The 15832-nt window shown below is 44.0% G+C and overlaps 1 protein-coding gene across 2 annotated transcripts in view; it reads right to left on the reverse strand.

Annotated features, from left to right (window-relative positions):
- ELP2 (elongator acetyltransferase complex subunit 2) overlaps positions 1–15832 on the reverse strand; it is a 147586-nt gene that overhangs the window by 99752 nt on the left and 32002 nt on the right. For both annotated transcript variants that reach the window (XM_069958154.1, XM_069958153.1), the window contains exons 4-7: positions 9771–9921; positions 8327–8404; positions 5190–5254; positions 2163–2229 (exon numbers count right to left, since the gene is read on the reverse strand). In XM_069958154.1, coding sequence (XP_069814255.1) covers positions 2163–2229; positions 5190–5254; positions 8327–8404; positions 9771–9921 — 361 coding nt within the window. The remainder of the gene's footprint in view (positions 1–2162; positions 2230–5189; positions 5255–8326; positions 8405–9770; positions 9922–15832) is intronic.

The raw sequence follows: 15832 nt of genomic DNA on the forward strand, positions 1-15832 counted from the left end.
TGAAGTCTCCTGTGTCATAGGACACTCAAGAGCCACTATAGACATCACTTAATAGGGAAGGGCTATGGGAGTGTTTACTGCCAAAACCTTGTCTGGATGAAACTACTGATGAGTGCACTTTTTAAAGTCAATATAATTTTGCTGTAGTGACAGAGTAAACAGAAAAGCATAATAATATCCCCCAAAATTCCAAGTAGATGAAGAAAGGCTGAAAACAACTCCTCTTGTACTGTCCAAATAACCCGCTGCACAAAGTTATCTAAAAATCCCACTCCGTCTCTCTGCTTGTTAGCCAGAACAAATAGGCCTTGTCCACATGAGCAAAAGCCACAAGGGTTGGCCGGACTCCAGAAAGCACCATAAATCTGTTCTAAGAACAAAGGGGTGAGAGAGCCCAGGCAGGTGTTGGAAGGCTGGGTGTAGAGGGCACTGACCAGGGTTAAGAAATGCCTCAATGAAGGGCTTTCACAGTGCAGCCATGATAAAAAATACATCAAAATCCACACTCTGACTTTGAGGTGGTATTTTCAGTGTGATTTTGACATTTGTTTACAAAGCCTTAAAGTGCCACTGTTGTTAGAACTTTCAAAATCTAAATCTAACAGTGATATAAAGCAATTTGCAATTTACATTCATTTTGTTTTTAAGTTATCATGGAAAACGTGGCACTTCCTGTTTTCTGAGTGTTTTTCTAAAAAAAAAAACAGGAAATGGTCAGAAATTAGGAAGTCCTGTGTATCCCAGGCCATCTGAGCGCTCACAGAGAGAAGGCAGTCATGTGATTGATTGACACATTGAGCAGTGACTCTCTGTACTGGCTGGAATTCCTGGACCTGGATTTCTGGTAAGTGAATGTACACTCACCGGCCACTTTATTAGCTACACCATGCTAGTAACGAGTGGTCTTCTGCTGCTGTAGCCCCTCTGCCTCAAAGTTGGACGTACTGTGCGCTCAGAGATGCTCTTCTGCCTACCTTGGTTGTAACGGTTGGCTATTTGAGTCACTGTTGCCTTTCTATCAGCTCGAACCAGTCTGCCCATTCTCCTCTGACCTCTGGCATCAACAAGGCATTTCCGCCCACAGAACTGCCGCTCACTGGATGTTTTTTCTTTTTCGGACCATTCTCTGTAAACCCTAGAGATGGTTGTGCGTGAAAATCCCAGTAGATCAGCAGTTTCTGAAATACTCAGACCAGCCCTTCTGGCACCAACAACCATGCCACGCTCAAAGGCCCTCAAATCACCTTTCTTCCCCATACTGATGCTCGGTTTGAACTGCAGGAGATTGTCTTGACCATGTCTACATGCCTAAATGTACTGAGTTGCCGCCATGTGATTGGCTGATTAGAAATTAACTGGTAACGTGCAGTTGGACAGGTGTACCTAATAAAGTGGCCGGTGAGTGTATATTGCAAACTTGCTTTATATCACATCTGCTGTTGATTTAGATTTTGAAAGTTATAATGATAGTGACACTTTAAAGAAACTGCTTTCAGAAAACCGTACAGAGGGGTGCCCTTTTACATACAGTATTTTCCGGCGTATAAGACAACTTTTTAACCCCGAAAAATCTTCTTAGAAGTTGGGGGTTGTCTTATACACCGGTTATGGTCGCCCCATGCATTAGGGGAGATCAAAAATGGCCGCATCCCCACCGTATGGGGCGACCACTATAAAGAATAAAAACAGTACCCGAAGCCTCTGTTATTTTTCCGAAGCTCTCCCAGCAGCCGAGCATCTCCAAGCTCTTCCAATGAGACGCTCGGCTGTTCGGGAGAGCTTCGGGGATCCCCGGCGCAGTCAGTATACGCTCCACTGCCTGCGCCAAGAATAGGCCAGGAGACACGTGGATGCTGGGGACGGGCCCCAAGTGAGTTAACTGTTTTTTATTTAGCTGCAGTTAACCCCAGCAGGACTGCAGTCAGGCAGGGGTTAACATTTTCCAGTGTATAAGGCGAACCCTTGACAATCTTCTTAAAAGTCAGGGGTCGTCTAATAAGCCAAAAAATACAATATCTATTAGGAATGGGACATCCAGTACTGAGGGAGGTGTGGCAGTTATCTACAATATGATGGCAAAAAAACATCCAGACTACAGAATACAAACTAACTAGGATAACTGAACCAAATGTTAGGCCTGTAACATTATCTTATTTACATACCATTAATGGCAAATTCCACTCCTCTCACCCAATCCTCATGTCCATGGAGGACTTGTGTCTTCTGAAACTAAAATGAAACATTATGAGTACTATAAAAGATTTCTCATCAAGCGGTTACCCTTGCACAAGATGACTGTACATAATTGTAGGGGGGGGGGGGGAGGAAGCAATTTGTTGTCATTTTGACCGGTTTTGTGTTTATGTCGCTTGCCCTGTGGTAAAACTGACATGATAATCTATGTTCCTCAAGTCAGTACGATTACAACGGAAGGCAACTGCTTTTTTATTTTACTGCTTTTAAAAAATTCAAAACCTTTTTGAAAAAACAAACAAACAAAAGGTTTAAAACTGCTCTATTACCACCCTCATAACACTTTTATCCTTTGGTCTATGGGGCTGTGTGAGGTGTCATTTTTTGCACCATGATCTGTACTTTCTAGCGGTACCTTGGGTGCGTATATGCAACTTTTTTATCACTTTTTATTACAATTCTTCTGGATTTGATGGGACCAAAAATCTGCAATTTTGCACTTTTTTGCGCTTATGCTGTTCACCATGCATGATCAGGAACGTTCCGGATAATTTAATAGTTAGGACGATTCCATAACTTGGAAGTGCCCCAAACTACACTGATCTCTTTTAGAGATGCAAGATAATGCAATATATACGTTCTGCATTGATCTATGAGATCAGTGCTCGATTACTATAGGCTGCTGGAACCCATAGTAATTGAGTGCTGAGCCAAGATCAAGGTTAATGTGGCACTGAGGCCCAGCCTGACCACAAGCACAAATCGCCCCTCCACAATCGCATAACGGGGACGATCCGTCCACTAGACCTCCAAGTAAGGGTTTCCTTGAGCTTTTAAATGCAACTGTCAGTTTTGACAACTGCATTTAAATGGTTATCAAGCCGGGAGCAGTGATCGGCCACACTATAGCAGCAAAGAACCAGGCGGTTCAGAGCAGGGTCATTGCATGACCCCTCTCTGAACCTCCCTACCCACCACAGGTCGTACCGGTACGTGATGTGGTGGGAAGAGGTTAAACCATCCATAGTCTGCCAGATACACTGGTATCACATAAAACATTACATCAAAATACCCTAATAAACTAAAACCAGTGCTTCTTAAAGTTTTTCTACTGGAGCCTCACTCAACAGAGCAAAATGATGCTTAGGTCTCACCAGACTGACCAAGAGGATGCCAGAGCCTCATTATCTATGGTGGAAGTCCATGCCAAAATAAAAACTATTGATCAGTCTACCCTGCATTTGTCTCCTAAGTATGATCAAATAAGTTCAACATGAGTCAATAATGTTCCTAAAGCAGAGATTATTGCAGGCAGGGAAAGAACTGCGCAGCCTATGGTCAATTTTTGGAAAACTGCCTCCCGGGCTGGGCCTCACCAACAACTAGGGGGCGCCTCAATGGTGAGGCCCACCTCACAGTTTGAGAAGCACTGCACTAAACTAAAACACAAATTAGTGACAGCTGCCAACCTAGGCCCAGCCTTACAGGATAAATTCTAGTTTACTTTAAACATGCCTGGTATACACATATATTATTTCTTTTATGACTTTTATAGGCTATATGATTTTATAGGAAGCTAGAAGTGTGTACTAGACAACAATCCTCCAGCAATATTCTATGATGATAATAAAGGACAACACAAAGCAATCACTCATGCAGCCCATCCTGCTACTTATCAAGCTGTGCAAAGGCTTATTAAACAATTCATTGCGCAGCCATCGGCCCATGTAAAAGGGCCTTAAAGAGGACCTGTCACCGTTAATGGCCTATCTGTTTTAGCTAATAAATATGATGCCCATGAAATAATTCTGGATCACCTATTTTTATACAGTAGTTGCATTGTTCTGGTCCTCTGTTATTCTTGCGGAAAAGGTTTCACTCAATAACCAACTGGGCATTACCCATTGGATAGGGTTGTCATTAGACTTTTTGACACTATCTAATCATCGTTGACAGACAGTGCAAGACTGTGTAAGTCTCTGTTCACACAGAGCAAAACTGGAGGAATTCGGCGACGGAATCCCGTCAGCCTCCATGTCATGATGACTATGGGAGGCTTGTGCGCTGTGTCTCTGTGCTGAAGAATGGTCATGTCTCCCAAAGACTGTCATTATGACAGCAAGGCTGGCGGGATTCCGCTGTGCCAGCCTTCCTGTCATAATGACTATCGGAAGCTCTCCGTTAACAGAGCCTAAGGACACATAGAAAAACAGGTGCTACCAGTTGACTAAGTCATACATTTTTTGTAGGAATAACAGAAAAACAGCACAACACAGAGTTTTAAGAAAAGATCTTCTGGAATTGTTATTTCATGAGGAAGAATTTGCTAACACAGACAGGCCAGGAATGGTGACAGGTCCTCCTTATTCCTCTGTGTAAAGCATCTTATTGTTTAAACGTTCTTAACTCTCTACCTCGATGGATATCAAATTAAAAAAAGCTGTAGACAGAGTAAAATCGGCAGAATTCTGTGGCGGAGAATCCCACCTGCCGTCTATTTCAATGGGGTGGCTTGTGCACCTTCACTTTTGTATGGCTCTCCGCTCAACGATTTACATTCCGCTGATTTTACTCTGTGTGAACAGCCCCTAAGTGTGTAAGCGTTAAAAGGAAGATATAATGCAGGAAAACTGGCAACAGGTTACTATGGACGCAAGGGACAAGTATTAGACAACAGAGCTTGTGTAGTAATTTCAAGCTGAAAGTGTTTTGGCTATAGGATTTTGAACCTGCTATTAAATATAATTATATACTTTTTGATAGTTTAGATAGGCTTTTCTGCTTTTCACAGACAGAAAAAAGAACCTAAATGCAATAGGAAAAGTCACAGATTAAAATGTCCCAAGGCTTGAACGCACAGAATTTTAATGAGGAAGGTTTTGTATGATGATCGTCTGGGGAAACTTACAGCTGTAGCGGGGAAAACATCAAAGAAGGTGAAAAATAATGCTAATTTCCACACACAAACCAATATCAGCTGTTGAAGGATTAATTACCTGCCCATCCTGCTTTACATACAAATGAACCCGGCTATCATCTCCTCCGCAGGCTAAAACAGGGACTGTAGGAAAAAAAGAAAAGAAAAAAAAAGAGTGATGCCAACATTAAAGACCTAACAAGACAATTTTGCAGGGTTTGCTCAAGGTAGTGTTTTGTGTAATAACCAATAATTACATAGCGGTGGCGTACTAGTTGAGCTTCTGAAATTTGTCTGAAGATTTATACTGTGACACCCATGGACAAAGCACCAGAGAATTAATACAATTGTGTTAAGTGAGGTGCTTAATCATTAGATTCATAAGCATTTCTTTACCTCCACCTCCACTCATAATGTGACTAATTAAATGCCCTTGTAAATCTGTTTAGTGGAATGTCTAAACACTGTTCAATGTTCACTGTGCAATTAAGGAGGCTCTATCACACCTCCACTTCAGTCAAACAATTTCTAATGTCAATGAAACCATACAAAAAGTCCCACTCCACCTGCTGCAGCGGTCCTGATCAGTAAGTGACAGATACTTATGCCTCTGCCATCGCTATAGATTTTGGCTTTTAAGGGGTTAATGACAGACAGCTGCATGATCATGGCTGCCTGTCATAATCCCTGGCTCCTGGGGGGCCCGCTTCAAACCGGCGCCATGTGCGGGAACCGGGCTCCGGTTCAAAAAACAAAGGACCGCAGCACCAGCGCATTGATGTAAAAATTTGCTGATACATCCGCTTTAAAACACTTAAAAAGTTTCTTTTCAATTATTGTTTCACTACTAATTATTATGGGAAAAGTGAAATGTTATTTGAACTAACAAATCTGTTAAAAGGGAAAGTGTGAGGTAGATTTTAATATTATAAATGTATTTTTTACAAATGTTTTTTTTTTTTAATTATTATAAGGGCGGCTGTGGTGTCCCACCACGGGTGTTTCTGTTTAGAACACCCCTCACAAAAGCCTGATACTTCAAAAGTAAAGTGTTTATGAAGTATTGTATGAGTTCTGTCACTAGATGTCAGTATTATGTATCTTTCTTAGAGATGAGCGAACCTCGAGCATGCTCAAGTCTATTCGAACCCGAGCATTCGGCATAGCGGGGGCTGCTGAACTTTGATAAAGCCCAAAGGCTATGTGGAAAACATGATATGTATTAATGTTTTCCAGACAGCTTAAGAGCTTTATTCAACTTCAGTAGCCCCCGCTATGCCGAATGCTCGGGTTCGGATAGACTCGAGCATGCTCGAGGTTCGCTCATCTCTAATTCTGTATATGTTGCACAGCTGTAGTCACCTAAGGGTTACTGTATTGCATCTTGTGATTCTGTGCACCAATGAGAGAGACTCTTTTCTTCTACCTATCTCTACTCTCTTTTTTTCTCACACTTTCTTCTCCATCACTCACAGAGGTCGTTACATAATTACATACATACATAACTAGGACTGGGGCTTGTGACACCCTCGTAGGATGGGTAACTTGACACTACAGGGCAGAAGGTGGTATAGCGACAGAGGTCGAAGTATTCTTATACTCTCAAGTATTCACTTCAGGTATTCTTCTTCTACTAAAGTTCCGAGCACAGTACTACATTGGGTTGGGACTTTTAAGACAAACGCCTCTCCACTTCTCTGAACTCTCTGCTCTTCTCAGCGCGTAACCAGGTCAACACTGTTATTCTACTCACTACCTCAGTATCTCTCAGTGATCTCACAGATTCAGTGAACGCAAGTACCTTAAAGGGGAACTCCAGGTAGAGGTTAAAAAAAATGAAACTTCTGCAGAAGCATATAGCATTACTTACTTGTCTATACCAGTTTTGAAACTACCAAAAATCCATTTGTTTGGGGGATTTTTGTTCTGTATTGTGTTTCTGTCCTTCCTGGTTGGGCAGTTCCCAGAATACAATGCTTTCCCTCAGCTGATCATCACAGTGCCCCACCCATCACAATCAGTAAAATTAGTGCTGCACCTGCTTCTGGCCATTCAAAAATGGTGGATCACTCAGGGGATTGGGGGATCCAGCCAAGCCTCCTGTGACATCACACCCTGCCCTCTGTCTGCATCATCAGCCTGTCCTCAGCAAACACACACAATGTGAGACAGAGGCATGGAAGATTTGTCTCCTGAGGGGGATAGCAGAAGGAGCAGGAGAAAGTGAATTGGCACAGGGGCCATTTTTTTCCACTTCCTGGATTTCTATCAGCTACCAGTGTGGCAGAACCGCACAGATACAGTAATACGTTGTATAGACACAGCTATATAACTTTTAATGTACTTTTATTAGAACACAAGTTTTTCTTATCCGGAGCTCCCCTTTAACTTATTGTCCTGTATTACCAGAGACTTTCTAGTAAAGAAAAGTTTATTTATTCTACTGGGACTCTAGCACCTACAAACAAGCTACACAGTCTTTGGGTTAATTTCCCTCTCTGTGGGTGGCGGTACCAATAGTCCAGGTGGGTCATATCTCCACTCCGGACCACTGTGATAAGCGCCCAAGGGACCCAACACAACCCAGCAGGTCACCGACCATGCAGCAGGTCACCGACCATGCAGAGCAGCAACCACACAGCCCCCTCATCTGAGCTTCTGCTCTGTTAGGAGCATTTATACATATTTTTTAATTATACTTAGAGTTAATATTAGGTTTAATATGGCTTAATATTAGACTTAGTGGCCAAAATATAAATTATGAGATTTTAAGAGTATTTAAAAAAAATGGAAAGATATAGTATATAGTATATATAACATAAAAACCTGATTTACAGCTTCACAATAAATAATTCCCTGATCACTCGTTCACTTTGCAGGGGTACTTTGGCCAAAACTGATCTTGCAGTCTTGCATTGTCCCCTAAAAAAAGACCCCACAAAATATTGCAATATACTCATTTGATGGTTTTCAGGCACTTAGGTTACCATTTATTCATGTTACAGACTCATTCTTAAAATTCTGCGGGTATGCAAAAAAAAAAAAAAAAATTATATATCCCTTTAAGTAAATAATCCAACGAGAACAACATGGTGCAAGAAAGAAGATTTTATTATTTTAACTGTTAAGTTAGACTCTACAACCTAAAATGTCACTTTAGACATCTCACTTTCTGAAATCACTAGCAATGATAAAAAGCTGGTGAACTCCACTCACCTCCACTTCCAGGTAATACTGATAAGCAGACATCCAGAACAAATCCATTTCCAAAAGACAAAGTTTGAAGACATTCAGCTAAACAGAGGATCAGAAAAAAAATACATTAGGTCACTGCACCCTTCTACAGTGAGGAAAATGGCTGCCAACGGCTTGGAAAAGGCATTAACAAGATAACTTTTAATGACTTGGCCTCAGCGCTTAAGTGCTGAACCTATTGTGCACATCTGACCTTTTCCGCTTCTCAAATTCAACCAAGCAGATGAATTCAATGAACATTACTCATACTCCATCACAGAGCAGTTTATTGATATTTTAAGGACTCCACTGAGACAGATGCGGTTTCATCAGACATTTATTCATCACCGTTTATTACTGCTGCTCAATACCCTATAAAATGAATAGGGCACCAGTTTACATGCATCAAAGTTAACAATGAATGGAAATTGGCATATAAACATAAAAAAATGATTTGTCTGATTTAGTGTGGAAGAACTTCAGCCTATGTAGAACATGTAACTAGAATATCTGCATTATCAGAATATCTGCAACAGAGGGACGACAGAGTGGAGAGTTCTTTAGATTCACTGGAATTGTTATAGGGAATAAGTTGACAGGTCATTTTATACACTATCTGACAGTGCCATTTAGAAAGAGCTCACTTTGTTAAAAGGTCATTCTCGTAGAATGATAACATATTACTAAGATAAGCCATCCCATACTATCTGTGTCTATATTTTTATGCTTCTACTACCACTGCTGAATTTATTTTAACCATTTTATTTAGTGACATCTTAAAGGGCCCCTCCAGGCAATATTTCTTTCATGCCTAGCAGTAACATATGGGCTGCTGCTACTCGCACAGCTAATGATTATCTCCTGGTTAGGAGACCATTAAGGTCACTACGCATGTCCCGTGGCCCTCAACATCCCACAGCTACTCCTGTGTAGACCATAACTCAGTGTCTTCTATGTATTCTCTGTGAGACTCGATAAAGCCACAGCCTACTGAGTCGACAAACACTGTCATGTGTGCGTCCTAGATAAAGTCACCTAACCAGAGAAGTATGAACCCACACTTCTAGATAGAAAGTGGACATCCAAACTAGCACAACACATTGTACTTCTACACATCTATACAATTCTCAACAGCTAAGGAACCCCTGCAAAGGCATCTTGATAGAGACTTCACTTGGGCTTGCCCACTAAGGTGTGGCTGAGAATTCCACCATGCGGCCTTGTACTTACATCTGGTAAAATAGTGATAACCTAATTTACCTTATCTTACTGAACTTTTAGAGTTTTCACATGTATTTTTCCTCCAATTAGCTAGCAGTTTAGGTGTCTGGCTACTGCACTACTTCCCGTTTGTAAAAAATATACAGTAATACATTTAGATATAAAACAATTAAATTCAAGTTGATCAATTTAATATAATACTTACTTGTTGACTTGTTTCTTAACCATATTCTAACAGAGCAATCTGATGCGGCTGAGGCCACAAGAAGATCATGCTCAGAGTGTGCTGTCCTGTACACAGCATGGACGGCACACACAGCCTCAGTGTGACCCTCCAGTACTTCCCTATGCACAAGCTAAAAAGAAAGAAAAAGCAACGTTACCAGGGATTGTTAATACAAAAATGAATAATGCACTCACAGCACAAAGGTGTGGCCACAAATGCCTTTGGCCAGTCAGTGCCGATGGGAATACAGTGGTGCCTTGAATTACAAGCATAATTTTTTCCAGGACGATGCTTGTAATCCAAATCCACTCTTAAAGCGTAACTGTCATTTCAGGGCAATTTTTCTGAAAACATTAAGATTTTAAGAAACTCTGTAATAGGTTTTATGTACTAAAAGAGTTTCCTTCTGTACTGAAAAAGCAATCTCCCAGCCTCCCCCCTCCCTTCAGAAGCAGCAGGATTTCTGTGTCCATTATGTGGCTATGGAGAGGGGAGGGGCTGTTAGGAGTGACTGAGCACGGAGCAGTCTTGCACAGCACAACACCCTGCAATCTTCTCTCAGTAAGTTCATAGATAAGCACTGACCTTTCTGACACCTGAATCCTGCAGTTTAGGTGCCCAGAGAGTCTACAAACAGCTGACCTTCATGTCACCTCTTCCTGCTCCCTCATCTCCCTCAGCCCCTCCCCCCTTCATAGGCTTACAATGGAGAGAGCAGAGCCCGTCTTCACTGGCTTCTCTGTAATGAAGACGTGTTTGCCTGATAATGCACAGATAAGAAGTCAGGGGGGGAGGCTGGGAAATTGCTTCTGGAGTACAGAAGGAGGCTTTTTTGGCTGATGAAACCTATTACAGAGTTTCTTAAAATCGCTTATACTACTGATTTCTGCAATTAAAAAAAAACATGACAGTTACGCTTTAAACCAAAGCAAATTTTTCCATAAGAAATCATTAGAATGCAGAAAATTGGTTCCACATCCCAAAAATACTGATTTTATATTCTGAACAACATGTAAAACAAACGAAAAAAACATTGTGAAGCAGCTGAATATGTCACATTATAAGTTACTGTACAATATAGCAATCAGCATGTGGTGTATAATGTATAGCAAGTGCATAAACCTGAAAAAACAGCAGTTTGTAGATACAGGATGGAGGTGCAGATCCCAATAATGCAGTAGCGTAGTACAACAGGCTAGAATAGAGAAGCAGGGCTGCTGTCAGAGGTCTGTGTGGTCACATGACCAGTGATGGGGAAGGGGTGTGTGTGGACCAATGGACCATGGACCAATCAGGACTGACAGACTGCAGGGAGCATGGAGGAATGAGCAGGGTATATGTGGGCACATACATGCAGCACACTGTCTGGAGAGAGAGGGGTTACTATGAAGAGGTTACCTCCACAGTCCTGCCCCCTGGTGTAAGCCCCATCCTGAAGTGGATCTGCTATGATTTGGAAGGTGAGGGAGACTTCCTGGGTCAGAGTACAGTACTGTAGACCCCCGCTATGCAGACCATGCCCCTCCCTAACTCACCCAGTACAGGGAGCTCTTATACCAAAGCGATGCTCTTAAACCAAGTCACAATTTTGAAAAACTGTGAGCTCTTAAACCAAGGTACCATTATACTTATGTACAGTGACACACAAAGACAATAAGATTCCGTTTACAAAAAGATTCTTTGTATGGCCAAATAATTGGTGGGAACAGCAGCAAGAATGATCGCTGGATAGTTTGCACTTTCATTCACATTTATCATTGTGGGCAGACATTTATTTAGGGCAGCACCATCTATACAATCAACCAAGAAGTTTGTCAGCTGATTGTCGAGTCCATTTGTTCAATCACCCAGTGTAAAAGGGGGCCTAAGGCTCTGTTCACACTTCATTGTAGGGCTGGGCGATTAATCGAATTAATTCGATTAATCGCCCAGACAGTTAGAATCGATTTGATTTTTTGTGAAAATCGTAAATTCGATTTTCACAAAAAATCATTGCGGGCGGCGCGGTAAAGTGTCGGGTCCGGAGAGAGTTGCAGGACGGCGCGGTGAGGTGCAGGGCCGGCGGTCAGGAGAGATGTGGTACCGGCGGCTCCAGCCTCTTCACAGAGCCGCGGCTGACCTCTCCCGCCCCTTACACGTTAGTGCCGCGCTGAGCTGCGTCCCGCTCTCTTCCTGTCACACGTGCAGGTCCTGTTCTGTGGAGGAGGCGGCAGGGATCGCAGCAGAAGGAGAGAACGTCGCTGCCCGCTGTACAGCTCCAGGACCCGCAGCGACGTTCTCTCCTTCTGCTGCGATCCCTGCCGCCTCCTCCACAGAACGGGACCTGCACGTGTGACAGTAAGAGAGCGGGACGCAGCTCAGCGCGGCACTAACGTGTAAGGGGCGGGAGAGGTCAGCCGCGGCTCTGTGAAGAGGCTGGAGCCGCCGGTACCACATCTCTCCTGACTGCCGGCCCTGCACCTCACCGCGCAGTCCTGACACTTTACCACGCCTGCCTAGTCCCCCTCAGCTGCCCCATACCCCCTCAGTGTCCCCTCAGCTGCCCCATACCCCCTCAGTGTCCCCTCAGCTGCCCCATACCCCCTCAGTGTCCCCTCAGCTGCCCCATACCCCCTCAGTGTCCCCTCAGCTGCCCCATACCCCCTCAGTGTCCCCTCAGCTGCCCCATACCCCCTCAGTGTCCCCTCAGCTGCCCCATACCCCTGAGTGACCCCCAGCCGGCTTCATATCCCTCAGTGACCCCCAGCCTGCCCCATACCCCTCAGTGACCCCCAGCCTGCCCCATACCCCTCAGTGACCCCCAGCCTGCCTCATACCCCTCAGTGACCCCCAGCCTGCCCCATACCCCTCAGTGACCCTTAGCCTGCCCCATACCCCTCAGTGACCCTCAGCCTGCCCCATACCCCTCAGTGACCCCCAGCCTGCCTCATACCCCTCAGTGACCCCCAGCCTGCCTCATACCCCTCAGTGACCCCCAGCCTGCCTCATACCCCTCAGTGACCCCCAGCCTGCCTCATACCCCTCAGTGACCCCCAGCCTGCCCCATACCCCTCAGTGACCCTTAGCCTGCTTCATACCCCTCAGTGACCCCCAGCCTGCCTCATACCCCTCAGTGACCCCCAGCCTGCCCCATACCCACTCAGTGACCCCCAGTCCACCCCATACCCCCTCAGTAGTACTACTACACCCATCATCTATACCTGTACTACTACCACACTCCTCATCTTTACCTGTACTACTACACCCCTTATCCACTATACCCTCACTACTACTCCCTACCTAGATGAAGGCACAAAGAAGATCGCCTATACTATATGGGGGCACAGAGTACATAGGGCACATATTTGGGAAAACTACTTATATGGGGCACACAATGTGTTTGTCTACTACATGGGGGCACAGGGGGAGTACTGTTACACTGGGAAACAATATAGTTGTCTCAAACGTCAATAAAATCGTATCTGATGCTGCAGGGAGAAAAATGTCCTATTTATTTAGCAAAAACAAAAAAATCGAGATTTAAATCGAGAATCGTCCAAAATTTTTTAAAAATCGAGATTTTATTTTTTGGCCATATCGCCCAGCCCTACTTCATTGTTTCATTACATGCAGTGCAGAAAATCTCTAAAAATATGCACCAAACATATGCACTATGGCAAGGCGGAAAGTAGGCATGGCCACCTCCCACACCTAATTTATCATGACTTGTGCCTGCAGGTATAAAATCATAGCAAAAATCTACACCAGCTCAGAGCTGGTGTAGCTATCGGCGACTGCTGTACACCAGCCTCAGATTCCCAGGCTTGCTCCCATTAGTAATTTCAGCGTGAGGACGGGGATTTAGATTAGACCGGTGTACTTGTAGGTCAGTCTTTATAAAAGCCCCGAATATGTTTATCCGTATCTCTTTTCCTCTTCTCACTAGTGACTGTTCAATTCCCCCAAGCCCACCCCGTCGCTCCATCCCCGTTTCTATAACTTAACCCCAGCTTTCCGGCTACCGTCTTCATCATCTATACCATGGGTGTCAAACTCCAAAGGTTTACACCTATGCAGTTGCCTCTTCCCCAGTGCCTAGTTTAAAGGCATTATCCAGAATTAGAAAAGACACAGCTACTTTCTTACAAAGAGAGTATCACATACTTTAGTTTCATTCCCTTCAATGGAACTGAGCTGCAAAACCACACCCAAACTGAGGTGCTGTTTATAGAAGAAAGCGGCGATGTTCTTATAAGCCTGGATAACAGATGCAGACAGCGATTAATTACTTAACAGTCCTGCTCAGTTTTGTGCAGACAGGACTCAGGCGATCAATTAGCAGGAGATAGTGCCACACAGCTTGGACCCTGCCAGGAATGAGGGGGAGGCAGCGGAAAATTCATTCCGCTGCATATATGTGACCCGGCCTTTTTAACCCTCCGCCGCCCGCAGCATCGGCCCAAAGCATAAATTACCTGCTCGGCGCCGCGGCTGTGTGAAGCTCCCGACTCCCCTTGCTCCTCATCAGCCAATCAGTGCTGCCGTGCACTAATTGGCTGATGAGGAGCGAGGGATGTCGAGAGCCTCATACAGCTGCGGTGCCGAGATGGTAATGTATGCTCCGGGCCAGGGGCAGCCCTGGAGCATCACCTGCTCCAAGCTCCTGCTTGCTTCGGAGCCTCCGGGCGATTAGCCAATCAGTGCACTGCGGCAAGGCAGCACACTGATTGGCTGACCGCCGGGAGATGCTGGGGGGCCCCAAAAAAAGCAGGAGTCTGGAGCAGGTGATGTATGCTCCGGGCCAGGGCTGCGGGGGTTAAAGGGGCTGGGATACATATTCGCAGCAGAATGAAAATTCTGCTGCGAATATGTAACCAATAGACCTTCACACTACATGGATCTGCAGCGGATTTCACTGCAAACCCGCAGCATGAAATCCACCGCCGATCCGGTACATGTGAAGGCACCATAAGAGTCAATTTCTTCCGGCTGTGATGGAAATCATTCTGTGGCAATGTCATATTACCACATGAACACCCAGAAAACACAAGCCATTACCATACATCTTCCAGTAGAACAAAGTTGCCACACTTTGCTCTTCCCAATCCTTTGACTGGCAGTTGCATGGCTTGAACTACTAAGGCATTACATTTTCCACTCCACACAGGTCTCTATATTCAACTAACTACTTAACCCTTCTTAAAAATATATCAAACTGTCCAGAGAGAACCGGGAGTCTGCCTCTTGAACCTGTTCCCTAAAGGAGCTGGAAGCAACCCCAACACTTTAAACAATTTGCAAACTAGGGTTAAGGAATTGTGTTCTCTAGAACGTATAACGGCATCTTTAAAACAATAAGACAGATGCTTTTGACTTGTTTGGACACCTACTGTCATCCTCTGCAAGCGATAGAGAAGTATCCTAGACTTCCCTTCCTTTGTCTGTTTTCACTTGTTTGTCCCCTATTCCCTTGTGTTTTGTCCAGTCCTGTCTTGTCATGTCTTTGAGTGGTTGGGCATCAGTTCAAAGTTCTAACAACAGATATGATTATTGCTATTGCTACTACAGAGTGATATGTTTTATTTATGTGATTTGTTGGACTTTTCCTTAGGACTGCTTCCTATGCCTCTCTTGAATCCATTGCTAGTGGTTATCTATGTATATTTCTGTCTATATTGTGTTAAAAAGTTGTCAAATTAATAAAAATTGCAAATAAATATATATAGAACGAAATGCAGTTGCTCTCTAAAGTTGGTAGAAGGGCAACACTCAAAATGTACATATTGCAAAATGTATATACTTATTCCGTATGCTTCCGATACCTCTCCCAACAGCCCTTTTCTCCTCAGTACAAAAAAAAAGAAGATTACCCAATTTATATGGGGAGGGGAAAACCCCAGAATGGATGCCAAACCCCTGCACAGACACAGCAATGTAGGTGGGATGGGAATCCCACACCTAAAGGGATATTATGAAGCAACTCTGGTTGCAACCGTCAGTGACCACACCATGGGTCTAAATAGAATCTTTTGGTTATACCACCTGACAGGCAGAAGGTCGTG

The sequence above is a fragment of the Dendropsophus ebraccatus genome, chromosome 2, assembly GCF_027789765.1.
Source record: "Dendropsophus ebraccatus isolate aDenEbr1 chromosome 2, aDenEbr1.pat, whole genome shotgun sequence".
NCBI lineage: Eukaryota > Metazoa > Chordata > Amphibia > Anura > Hylidae > Dendropsophus > Dendropsophus ebraccatus.